General features: G+C 43.1%; 1 protein-coding gene across 4 annotated transcripts in view; it reads right to left on the bottom strand.

Moving 5' to 3' along the window:
* dtnba (dystrobrevin, beta a) overlaps positions 1 to 13,472 on the bottom strand; it is a 102,519-nt gene that overhangs the window by 63,723 nt on the left and 25,324 nt on the right. For all 4 annotated transcript variants that reach the window (XM_036549213.1, XM_036549214.1, XM_036549215.1 and 1 more), the window contains exons 3-6: positions 6,674 to 6,741; positions 5,907 to 5,987; positions 4,372 to 4,585; positions 1,636 to 1,721 (exon numbers count right to left, since the gene is read on the bottom strand). In XM_036549213.1, the coding sequence (XP_036405106.1) occupies positions 1,636 to 1,721; positions 4,372 to 4,585; positions 5,907 to 5,987; positions 6,674 to 6,740 (448 nt within the window). In that variant the 5' untranslated portion in view covers position 6,741. The remainder of the gene's footprint in view (positions 1 to 1,635; positions 1,722 to 4,371; positions 4,586 to 5,906; positions 5,988 to 6,673; positions 6,742 to 13,472) is intronic.

The raw sequence follows: 13,472 nt of genomic DNA, 5'->3' as shown, positions 1-13,472 counted from the left end.
AATGTTGTCATCTCTCTCTCTCTTTCTTTAAGACCCACACAAAATCATTTTTACATTATCTTTTATTTCCAAATGTTTAGCAGCTCACATTTACATGTAGTCATTTATGAGTCATTTAACCAGAGTGACTGACTAAGCAGTAGCACAAGGTGCACTGAATCAATATACAGAAACAATGGAGCATACTAAACACAACCAACCACTTCTGAACACGTCAGGCCCTCTCACAGCCTGAACCATTCCGGGTCCAAAATCGTGTCAGCATACTCAATGGAATTCACCGGAAGGCCACTTCTACTTAGTACACTGCCCTGCTTCATGTAAAACCTGGAATGTACTACTACACATCTCCAGTGTTATTATGGTACTACTTTGCAATGCCAATGTGAAAGGACTTTTGAATAAGAATAGTGCACTCACTGAAACCATGGGAAAAATAGGCAGAGTCTCTCCGATGGCTGCAGAGGGTGTGTGTATTCCCCAAACAATAAGCAGGCACAGCACTGCAGATTCAGCTTAGCCTCATTCTTACTGAACACATTTGTAGCCCATATTTATAGCAAGACAGTGCACCTGGAGTCCATGTTAACAGTGAGCCGTTGCATCTGGGGTCCATGTTTACAGAGAGCCAGTGCATCTGGACTCCATATTTACAGTTAGTCAGTGCATTTGGAGCCTACACATGAAGCCAGTCAGTGCATTTAGAGTCCATTAAATCAGATCAGCCAGGGAGTACATTCCACTGCCAACTGCCAACAAACCCATCATTTCAGCATCCTGCTAAAACAGCTTATCTCAGTATATGCATTAGGGAATGGAGAAGGAAACGCACTTGGGGCATGTACAATGCTGTCCTTGTGTCTTCGTGCAGCGCTACCTGAGCATATGTAATATATAATTACAGGAAGAGCTGGCAGGACAGTTTGTGATGGGTGAGGAACTGGTTTTTATAATCTGACTGCAGGTGTGTTTCCCAGGTGAGACACCTGTGTTCTCCTATGCAACTCACTTAGCCTGAGTTACCTCAATAAAATATCACTAATGCAAGGAGATAATATCTAACATCTCAGCTACATACGTCATGCTAGATAAAGCTGTCCGCCTAGAAAACAACAATACTAAAATGATCAATACTGCAGTGTGGTGGCTTGGTTGGCACACATGAGTGAACAGCACCTACATGTGGATATCTGAAGAAATTACAGGAAGTGGTTGCGGCAAAAATATTGATGCAAGCACGATATGTTTTCACAGCACAGAAACTTGACTGAACATTCATTATTTATTACAATAATCACAAAGTAATTAAACTGTAAAACTGAGTTTGGAGCTGAAATTCATTTTAACAATTATATTTGACTTGTCAGATAACTAAGTCTGATCATTTCCATCCAAGTGCTGAATGAGGCGTAATTCCAGGGGTGGAAAATACTAACCGTGAGGTTATTAGATCATATTCTACTTGAGTCACTCTGTGTAAACCAAAAAAATATTTTTATAAAGCTAGAACTCACCTGTCTGCGACCTGGTGTTTCTAATACAGGGCTAGTGACTCTTTTTGATGTACACTAGGGGGAGCCATTGTTCAAAAAAGCAACAAAGTAGAAACGGTAAGTTAAAACACAAGATACTCACACCGCAGTTTGTCCACTATTTTACCACCACACATGGTTGCCAGCATTGATTTCACAGAGAAGACTGTGAGCTTGCCGTGTCCTTCACTGAAAAAACAAGGAAAAATACGATTTACTTCAGCAGCTGTCATCACATTCTAATTCAAAACCAAAATTAGGCAATTTTCACCAATTTAACTACAAAACTAATCACCACGCTGTGGACTTAAGCAAAGTATCTATTTGACTTTAAGACAATAAAAACAAACTGTAGGTCTCATAATCATACTTGAAACCCAAAATGCATTTATTCATTTTAACCTACACATTCTATGCCATTTTTAAACACAGTTGTTACAGGTATGCACTATACAGTCAATATAACAAAAGCAATATGACTGATCAAAGTCTGAACTTCGCATTTAAGACAAGGGGATTATGATCAGCACATTTAAACCATCAGGGATGTCACGAGGAACAAGTTTGTCAAAGTCCTGGCACCCCCCAAAGCCCTCAGATATTTTGCTCAATATCTTCAAAGGCAGAGTAATTTGAATGTTCTTTAATGATGAGAATAATGAAGGAAATGACAGGCGGCGAGAGAGCTGACAAAGAGAGTTCCTTCTCCCCTGACAAAGCCAGCTGTTCCCTTTTCATCTGCTCCTTTTTAATTGGCCGCCCTCGTTTTAAACAGGTCTAATTGACATCTCTTGCAATCTTTTCAAAACTTTGGGGCTTGCTAATGAATTTCTTTTGCCTTTCCTTTCTCTTTCTCTCTCTCTCTCTCTCTCTCTCTCACACACGTCAGTGAGAGGGATCCACCACTGCACCAAGATACTTGGGAATTATAACCCTAGACACATACACACTTATTTATAGTATGTACATAACTCCTTTAAATAAGTCAAAATGCAAAATGTTAGTGGTGTCAGACATGTCTATAAATGGCAGATACACTGCTACTACTTCTACTGAAAAATATGAGTCAGTCTTTACAAAAAACATCCACTTCTTGCTCTGTCTTTCATATGATTGAGTCTACCATATTGTATATTCCTTTGAATACACTGGTCCAAATGTGTCAACAGGGTGTCTTTACTCAGAAAGTAACTGCATGTTTACATGACAGCCCAGAAGTACGCCGAACACAGATCCGTAGGGGTGTTTACATGTTACCGCATGCTTTATAGAGGAATTACAGTTTTATCTGAGAGGAAAGCTCCACTTGGTATCACGACTCCCACTTCCCACTGCAGTGACGCAGAAGACATGCACTGTAACATGACACACTTTTTTTCACTGATGACTCGTCCTTTTCAGGGAGCTACGCATGCCATGCGTAGTGTTACTATGGAGACAGCTGCACGTTGGGGGTTTGTCAGTAAAATGAGTCCAGGGGCCGCAACTCCATATAGCTGTATAATGGTGCTGTTTATTAAAGAAAGACATGACTGCACCATTGACTGTTGGTCAGAGGTAAATTCATCTGAAAGCTAGCTGGTCTTGTACTGAATTTCTTTCCTGTACACCCCTGTCTTTACAAAATTCATAGTTTCTTTCATTGTCTTAATTTGAAAATGACCTATGATTTACACCTGCCTGGCACCCTAAAAGGAGTTATGCCAACTACTGTATCATTAAAATTTAACTGCACTGTAAAATTAGGGGGCACTTTATAGAACACAAGGGCTACTGGCTCAAAAGCTGAGAGGAGAGACAGTGCAAAGTAAAACTGTATAACTCACCAACTGTTCATAAGCAGGGCAGGTGCTTTACAGAGTACTATAAAAAACTTTCTGTAAAACACTCATATTAAAAAGTATCTCACAACCTTAGCACCAATGACAGCAATTTCACAGTAAACATAAATCTCTGGTAGATTTTTTGACATGAGAAATTCAATATCTTGTGATGTATTGTCCAAGAATTCCACATACACAAGAAGCAAGACGGAACAAAAAAGAGGCTAAGAATTCAGTTACTCAGGGTGCACCCTGGAGTTCAAAGTGCTGTATGTCTGCATTTTTCACAAATACCCAGAACTGTGAATGGGGAGCCCATTCATTCAATTCACTTATGATTCAGTTTGTATAAAGAGAAATTATGTAGCTTTCAGTTTTTTTTTTTTGTGTGATCCCTCTCACATTTGGAGGATTAAGCTAAAACCCTGTATATAAACAGGCCTCGGGTTCCTGGGTGGTTTTTCGCCTGTGCACATTCCCTAATGACGTAGATGAGGTGTCACTGAGCCAACAGGACTGCAGCTGCAGCACGTCAAAGTAAGATTACTACCACTACTACCTGCACGTTACATCCCTGCTATGCCTGTAGAAACATAAACTCACTGTTCATAAGCATGGAGACAGACCTCACACTCTCAAGGGAGCTGCAGAAGAACTCGTATCATAACTGAAACTGTTGTGCTAATGCTAAGAAGACTCAGCTGTGCATAACGCACAAGTTATTCAAGGAACTTGCATTATCAAAATGTATTTTTTAACCCATGATGTGAAAAAGGCTGGGATTTTTTTTTTTTTTTTAAAAAGCTACCATGTTCTCATTATGGGGTACAGCAGCAATGCTCAACCTCCAGCCTGGGCTCTGAATTCCCCTTGTCACTTCATCCCTACTAGCTTTCCCTATCCACTGCGCAGAGCCCCCATGAAATAAAGACACTAGACAGTAGGATTTGAACACGTGTTTCCTTGTTCTGGGATACAGCCTTGCAGTGGGGATACCGGGGGGTTGCAAAGCTCACCTGTCGTATGCAGCCACCATGAAGTTGAGCAGCAGGCTGATGGACTGCTCCACGCTGATCTGGTGCGTGGTGGGGAGGCGCTTGTTGAGCTGGTAGTAGATGGAGGAGATGATGGTCTCCAGCCGCGAGACGTTGATCTCCGTGTTGTGGTCCAGTGTGTTCAAGCCGTTGTCGCGAAAGGCCTCGATCATGTTCCAGACGTCGACAAGGTGGACTGGACCAGATCGCACAGTTAGCTCAAGCAGTTTATTCAGTCTGCTGCTTGCTGAGAGAACAGCAGAGGACTACACATAGCAGAAGACTACACATGTTCCCTACATTTATACTACGTATTACAGCTGGGACAATGAATTTAGAGAAATGAAATGTGGTAAATTTATACATTAAAAATTGACCAAATGAGCCACAGTAACTGGGTGAGAAAAAAATCCCTGAATACCCATCAAGCCTGCAGGGATTGAATCTGACACCTCTGTTGTACAAGACTGTAATTCCACAAAGCAAGTAATGCCAAAACTACTCCAGTTCCACATCGTTCAGATCAAACAATGTCTTCATTCTTTTTTTTTCCCCACTGTGGGTTTGAAGAGAATTTCAATCTGCATGCAGTAATCCAAAACGATATAAAATTCTTAAGGATGACACACTTGTGATAACATGTTGATTTAACGTAAGAAATGATGGCCTTGTAAGTCTGATGGCATTGGACAAGGGTCTCAAATAATTAAGCAGACGAAAATGAAATGATAAGAAAAATAAGCTGCAACAGAGAAACAATTCGCGTTCATGACCGAACTAAAGAAACAAATGATTAAAGCATGTGTCCAGAAAGCACAGAGTAACCGATCCATTAAATTTTTTTCAGGATCAGGAATAATGAATGTGAGCATAGAGCAAAAATGATTTGGGATGGTAAGCATTTATGGCAACAATCCCACTCATCCTGCCTTCCAGGAAAAGGAAAAAAAAGGACAAACCACCTCAGTGGCTCTTGTTCTATGTGCCTGTCTACTGAAAGGGAGTGTCACTGTGCTCACTTCCCACAAAGCACTGCTACCGCACGGTTACTGCTAATGGTCACAGTCATTTGATTTTACTGGAATACTCCAGAAAAATGTGTTTTGAACTTTCCACTAACTGTCAGGGCCTACTGCGATCTCAGGTGCTGGCAATGAGAGAAACAGCAGAGAGAATGTGAGTCATGGGCAGTAAGGAGAAAATTAAAAGAGATGGGGCCTTCATATTCTGTCCAGTTCTAACAACAGGGCTGCTCGTGTCAGCAACTCTTTCAGCTTACAGCAACCTCATAAGCCTAGACTGCCAAACTAAACATCTCATTCGACATAAGCACAGGCTGATATCAGCTGTTTAAACCATTTCCACATTTTCCCCTTCAAAAAAATTGCTTTGTATACCATTCTCTGACAAAGTCATTTACCCCCAACATGCTACCAAACCAGAATGTGCAAGTGACATGAAATGCATGTCTTTATGCTATCGCTGTCAAAAGCAAAAAGGAAATGCTTGCTACTTACGGTTGCATCTTTTTTGCACAAATCTTAACTTGCAGGCAGTCCGATACGTTGACAGTCGGATGACGTCAAAATTCTGTGCCCCTGATCAATAAAAAACAAGAGCTTTATCAGTCCATGCTAGCTGACAAATCCCAACAGCACCGTGCTCTACATACAGGCAGAAATTTCGAGTGATTTTAACAGGGTGGATGCACACTGTTATTTGTCCTCTTCTTTACATCTGCAGTTAAACTCGGAATTCTGCTTTTAGATTGGTTGCTGATATGGGTAATGAAGTCATCAACTGACTAACTCTCTTTTAGGAAAATTAAGAAAATAACAGAATTTCAAACTTTCTAAGAAGCTTTTAAGAAATCATTCAGTATACTGGTATTGGTAGTACTGGTATACATCACAATAAAAAGAATGCTTCTCTAGGGGTTCCATTAACACAGTCAATCACCAAATTTGGCAGAAACATTAAAAATGTAGTACTATATTATCATGCCATAAAGAGAAGTGTTAAAAATCACCACCACATGAATGGACAATACAGAACCCAGTTCAAGGTGGTCTAGTGGTCTAAGGAACTGGATTTGAAACCAGCTGGTTGAAAGTTCAGCACCCAGGAGGAGTGCTACCATTGCACACTTGAGAAAAGCACCTGACCGAAACTGCCTCAGTAAATACCCACCTGTATAAACAGACGGTGTGAAAAAACCTGGATAAGGGAATCTCCTAATCAAAACACTAAAGCACAGGGTTAGTGGTTTTTCCTCAGTACTTACTCATCTCCATGAAGAGCTGCCTCTTCTCCGCCATTGTCTTGCCTCTTTTACCTCCCTCTTCAATCATTCTGGGGATATATATATAAAAAAAAAAACGCCCTGTTATTGTACAAAACGTTCCATGGCCTCTTACGTGCTTTCCTGGACAAAAATGAGTCATATACACAACATGGTAGAGCAGTAGCACTCTGACCCAGGATTTGAACCTCGTAACTTTATGGCCCGGAGTTCACTTCGTGACTCACTATTTCAAAGGGCTAAGATAGCAGTCACCGAGGGCGAAACCTTCAGCTAGATGGGGAGGCTTGCCGGACGCTTTTAGACAGAACCTTCACAAATTGCAGGCCGAGATCTCAGGAATCTGACCAATGTGGAGAATGTCTTGGCTCGGTGCTGGAGAGAGATCTGACAGCGTGTGAGTGACTGTCGTGTGGGTGTGAAATCTGGCCCGTTGTCTCTCAGATAAGGGTTCACCGCAGTACTGCAGAGGAGATGGATTAGCGGATTAGAAGATCAGGTCATATTATCTGCCAACCTTGTGAGGGGGTAAAACACAGAGGCAGTCTGCGGGACAGATACACACTTCTGGATTCAATAAAAACCGCCAAGTCCTCTGATGGGAAAGTGCTACTGCTAACCACTGCTGAGAAGAAGTGACAGCAGTACAATGAAGGGACTTTTTCCCCCGGTGGTTTTTAATGAACTCAGGGGTCTTTTTTTGATTGTAATAATATGAAGCTGGAATAATCTGGGAAGGTTTGCATTTCATTTACTTTTTATTTGACTGAAGACGACCAGGTGGTCTTTCTCTCCCTCCATACAGATCTGAGTAAATCCCCCCAATTCTTCTTGACCCAAATGACTTTTGGGAAGAGAACATCTGCAATGTTGTGTACTCCCGCATGCAAAGACAGGAGAGGCAGGAGTACATGTTCCTAAAGCCTGCTGTGAATACCCACCTGGGGAAAAAAGAGGCCTGTGGAGAGTGAGCCTCGAGTGAAAGAACAGCCCTGACAAATGGCCCTCCCACAATCAAATATTCCACGTCTCCATTAGACTGAGCACAGTGTTCGCTGTTGGCTGTCTATGTAATTATTTACAATGGGGTGATTTGAGAATGGCCACCGCGACTGAAAAGGTAAGGTGGTTAAGCTTTGTCCCGGGAACACCCCCCAAGATGGGACAAAATGAACAAAGCCACCGGCAACCTTTGTTCTCCACCACTCTGTGCAGAGTCCGGCCATTAGTTAAATAGGACCAGGATGAGACACCAAGGGACAATTTGTTTCTCTTGTGAAAGGTTTAATTTCACCTTCTCATTCAATTTTTAATAGTCTTTTCTTCTAACAAAAAAAAGGGAAGGGATATTTTTCAGAAGGAAAAACTGAGTGGTTCTCACAGATGTACAGCACTATTGCACCTACAAGGTCACGGTGTGACCTTCACACACCGTGCCTATCACAGATCTTTGCAAAGCAATGAAATCTAAAGACTCTTCTGGAAGGAGAACATCGCGTGGATGCTCCACTTCAGCAAACCAAAGACACTAATATGTCAATATTGGTTACCGGATGGTTCATCTTCAGTATTCTTGACTGGAGAAAACTCTAGAGAACCTCCAGAGATCACAGAGGAGAGGGTTTTTTCTATAGCTGAATGCAAGGATGTGATAGGAATTCAATCAGTCTGAGAGTGGTAGAACTCATTTGCAAGTCTTCAGTCTGCTGATGGAATTTGTCACAAGTGAAGGAGTCCATTACAAGGAGACGTCACCTGCCTTGAATATAAAACTCAATCAAATCAATGTCTCTGAACACTGGCACATGTGCTGCGTGGTCTATCTTTTCCTGTGTCTCCCATTCTAATATTAAAGTCTTTGTCTAATTATTTTCTCCATCACTTAAAAACAAAAAAACTCTCACACATGTGAGATTCAAGTCTTAATTTCTAAGTATGATCACATAATCTCTCTGTCTTATTTTTTGGCACTGGAATTGGATGCAGAACTACTGAAATCTGCTATAGGCTTCATTCACATAGAGCATGCTCAGATATACCGGCTAACATCTTAATTAGGGCCTGACTGGCCCAACAATGATATAGATTTTTCTGAGACCATGCCATCTGATAACCGATAAACCAGCCAGTATATTCCTTTAATTGACATTGACATTTCGATGAAAAAACTAAAACGTGTAAAATACTTAATCAAGGGACAAAATCAATCAAAAGAACACCACCCAGGGAGAGCACATAGGTCTTCCTCACAACAGACCACAAATAAATATTCTGAACAATAAATACAATTAAAAAAAACAATAAATCCAGCAGCAGACACCTAATTTAATCATGGAATCAAATGGATTCATCACTAAGGGTAAGATTTTGTAACCTTCTTATTAAAGATTTTTTGTAGGTCTCCTGAATGCTGCTAATTGACTTGACCTCATGTGTCACAGTGTTCCTTTGTGTTATTACAAACGGCATATGTAACGCTATTAAGAATACATCAGATATACGTCTATATCAGCCAACACTACATAAATAACTGCCCGTCAGATGGGATATTCCTGTTCTGGGCCAACAAACTCCTTATTGCAAAGCACTGGGGGAAAGGTATGGTTCCTAAATAATACATTAGCTTTCCCAAAACAGCTTGCTGATTTCCCGATTAGTGTCCCCATCTGAAATCGCTGCCTGTATTTTCTTAAAACTGAACACAAAGTAAACACCTGTACAACTTCTCAAATTAATTCTGCTAAACGGCAATTAACTTAGTTCTTAGCTCACTAATGTAACTCCCGGTCAAACATACAATCCACTGTGAAAAGTAAAGCTGTTCGAATTTAGGGTTTCACCAAAACTGAAGGACCCACCCTGGATCCGATCCTTCACCCTTGGTCATGGTTTGCACACAAATCCGATTTAGATTTTCCATGCCTTTTTAATAATAAATGCAAGATTGATTTGTTCCATTGCTGCAGCAGTCAGAAGTCAGCAAAACTGGGATACTTGGAAGAAAAAATGTGTGGTGACATTTTTTCGAGATGCACTACTTGCAAAATATTTTTGTCTGCACAGACACACTTGTGGATGCTCTTGGGAGTGAATATCAATCATCAGTGACTTTTAAAGTGGACACTGAAACAGCCAACAATCTAGCCAAATTGGCAGAAATACAAACAGACTGACATTGCTAGACATTGCAGACAACATCAAGCTAGCAGATTAGCTAGAAAGACTGACATATTTCACTAGTGGTAAAAGAAACAAGATAAAATTAACTGTTTTCTTTTTGTCCAGGGCAATTTGTCTTGACATTTCAAGCACAGTATGATATTTGCCCAATTTCCACAATTTCACAGGGTGAAAATGTTTTCGGGAAATTTCCAGGGGCACAGGAACCCTGACTGGTGCTCTGCTCCATCTCACCTCCTCTTCAAGAACATTCTCAAGAGGGAATAGGCAAAAGCCAAAGTGATTCAGTGACTACGCTTCCTGTACTCTATTGCCTGAATGAGACACAAAGCCTCCACTTGCACAGGTTTCTCCCTGTGAGCGAAGTACTGGTCTCTCAAGCACATACTCAACAGGATTTCAGTGGTTCTACAGTGTCTTACCAATGCACAAGAACTGAGGAAAAAAAAAGGGCACGGATATATTTAAATCACACTGTAATCCTGGGCTATCAGCAGAAACCGGCTGCTTTGAATTAATGCTGGCTCAACCTCAGTATACACCACAACGCGCTGACCTTCCACCTCAGGTCGCCTAGCGTCCTCACGAGAAAGAAGAATCAGCCTTGTGATGCGGCCAAACAAAACTCACAATTAACATCACCGAAAAACGCTCTCCTGAGCCATTCTGATGGAGACTTCGACCCCAGAAATCACATTTGTTTTTGGAACAGTTTTCACCGCTGAAAGCAAAGCACATTCCAGTGCAGGTTGTAAAATTTTTTTTCTGCATGTGCTGTATTTAATTTGTGTGTCCTGAGAGCATGCTTTATACATAAAATTAGAAAAAAAACAAGCTGATTTTCCATTCGGTGTCTCACAGCATTTATATCTAATTGAGAAAAGGCATTAATCATTCTGACTCCTCGGTGGAACACCTCCAAATGCAAAAAACAACATTAGTCAGTTAAGGCTAAGCTGGAATTTTACACAACTTAATATGGCCAAACCGGTCACGCTTTACAGAGTTAATGCATATTGCTCACTCAGAGCAATCACTTGAATGACATTACACTCAAGCATGGCGTGGGGGGGGGGGGGGGGGTGTGTGAATATTTGCTGGTCTGTGCTTCAGGACCGGCTGGTGACTGATACTATACTTGCATACTTTTGATACAGAAACATTACAGCAGGTGGTTTTGGAAATGGACTTGAGCCCAGCAGGTTGCAGGTTTGATCCCCAAACAGAAGACCGCCACTGTATGCTCGAGCAGGGCACTGAACCTTAATTGCCTCGGTAAATACCCCGCTGTATAAATGGATAATACTGAATGCGAAAGGTAAGCTTGGTAAGTCCTGGATTAAGAGCTTCCACGAAAAACAGACAAACACTACGGACCGTCAGAATTATGACACAGCAGAGTTTTGGCTTACGGCGGTTGCCAAACCGTGGGAGTGTTTGAGCTGAGCCATGTTAACGCCCGCGCTTGGGCAGCGGGAAGGCGATATCGGCTCCTCCGTGGGTGACCTGGCCATCCTTTAAGAAGCCAGACAGCTCCTGGATCGCGGTCAAAGCCTGGGCGTCCCGCAGCTCCCCCAGCTGTCCGGGGACCGAATGCATCACCTCAGAAACCCGAGACTCTTCCTCTCCCGGGTCTTTCCGATGTTCGGCGCCCAGCTCGTGGCTGTTATATCAAGACCTCCCATATGTTACATAATAATGTTTTGTCAATACGTAGAATCAACTTAGGAAGTGGCTGTACTCCACAAAACGCGAGGCCTACCTACTTATAGCTGGTCATGATTGAAGACAAGGAAGTCCGAACTTCGTACAGCCAATACAGTGAGCCACTCATATTCTGCTGTCTCTCTCTGGAAAGCAGTTCCTTCTTTAAACAACCTTCAACAGCTCCAGCTTCATCTAATTTTCCTTTAACACAGTCTTATGCTCTCCAAAAATGCACTGGTAACTACTAACTATGTCCTCTGTGTAAACAAACTGTTTTGCCAAATCTAGAATGTAATACCTCTGCCCATATGCATAATTCTACTGTGCCCAGTTTACCAGGACCAGTTTCCCTTCTGCTACGTTTCTGCTGAAACTGGGAGCAATGGATCTTTCACAGGCAGCTGGAAGGGGCATTCAGTCTGAGCACTACAGGGTTTTGTCCTAAACTCTGAGTGAGGAATCTGAGCAAGTGTTACATTTATGACTCTCACAGGTATCAGGTCAGAACATTAATCATAATTATACAGTTAACCAGTTTCAACATCCTTCATACTGATCATGGTTCAAAACAGTAATTTACTGAGTACAAAGTCATTTGAGCCAGCTAGAGCCCCTGACTCTCTCCACAATGCCACTCTTACTTCTCCCCCTCTGTTTCCCTTTCTTTCCCTTCCCCCTTTCACCTTTCCTATCTCTTTGGATATCCACCTCCCCTCCCTTTTTCCCTCCCTCTCTCCCTCATTTCCTTCCTTCCTGAAAGACCTACCCCCTTGACCTCCCCTGCCTTTATCTTTCTCTCCTTCCACTCCCCCCATACCTCTCCGTTTCCCTCTCTCTGCCCTCCCTCTCCCTCTCCCTCTCTCTCCCTCCCTCCCTCCCTCCCTCACAGATCATGTCCAACCTCACATCAGTACCCAGGGGCTGACAAGATAAGAGGCAAGGAGGAAATGGCTAGAATCACTGCGGTGTCTCGTTCCTGCTGTTTATTCGCTGATTACACAAAGGGAAAGCCCTGGGGCGACTACACAGTGTTCGGGCAGGCCTCAGTGTCTTTCACAGATACAGGGGAGGAGCGCGACCGGTCAAAGGCACAAAGCCGAAGAAATGCCACGCAGTTCACCTGACAGCCGAAGTCGACGGCGAGCCAATCCTTTCAATGCGCTGCCACTGCCGGCCTTGTGCGCAGCACAGTGGGCTATACGGAATGTAGACACAGGCTTCTGATGTTGAAACATTCTTCTAGAGCCAATTTCTTCTCTATTTAAATGCTCGGTCATGGCAGATTATAAAACTCTTTAAAATGAGGGCACAAACCAGGCGGAATGTGGCTGTCATCACACTGAAAATAATTCCGTAAGATTATTATTATGAGTTTTTGTTGTCGTTATTAACAGAGATATGAAACCCTCTTATGTCACACTCACCTTACTTCATCCTCAGTGCCACTACCCTGGATACGATTTTGCATCCGTAACCCATGACAACGGGATGCAGGGAGCTGGAAACAATGGCACAGCGGCGTCGTGCCGGCATTCAGAGGCACGCTCAAATCCCCCCGGCAGGGGTAGGCTCGCCTGTTCCGAAAGAGCCCGCAGTGCGTCACCAACGAAACGCTCCACGCCCGGGCCACGTCTCCGGAGACGTGACTGGAGGCTTGGGGGTGGGGGGGGGTTGAGGGGGAGGAAGGTGAGTGGTGGCAACCTGTCGCTGGATGCAGACCGGTGGCGGTGACCCTCCCCTCCCCGCTGTCACGAGAATCCCCGGGCGCGGTGACATGGAGGGGGCGCGGCCGCAGGAATAAAGGCGAGTGGGTGGCTACGCCGCGAGGCGAACCGTCACACCGAAAAGAACACGCGGCCCGCGTTTCTGAGACCCGGGGCGTCGTCGGCGGGCA

Source organism: Megalops cyprinoides, chromosome 17 (genome assembly GCF_013368585.1).
Source record: "Megalops cyprinoides isolate fMegCyp1 chromosome 17, fMegCyp1.pri, whole genome shotgun sequence".
NCBI classification, from domain to species: Eukaryota; Metazoa; Chordata; class Actinopteri; order Elopiformes; family Megalopidae; genus Megalops; species Megalops cyprinoides.
The sequence above is the reverse complement of the archived record's forward strand: the minus strand, read 5'-3'. Positions and strand labels throughout refer to the sequence as shown.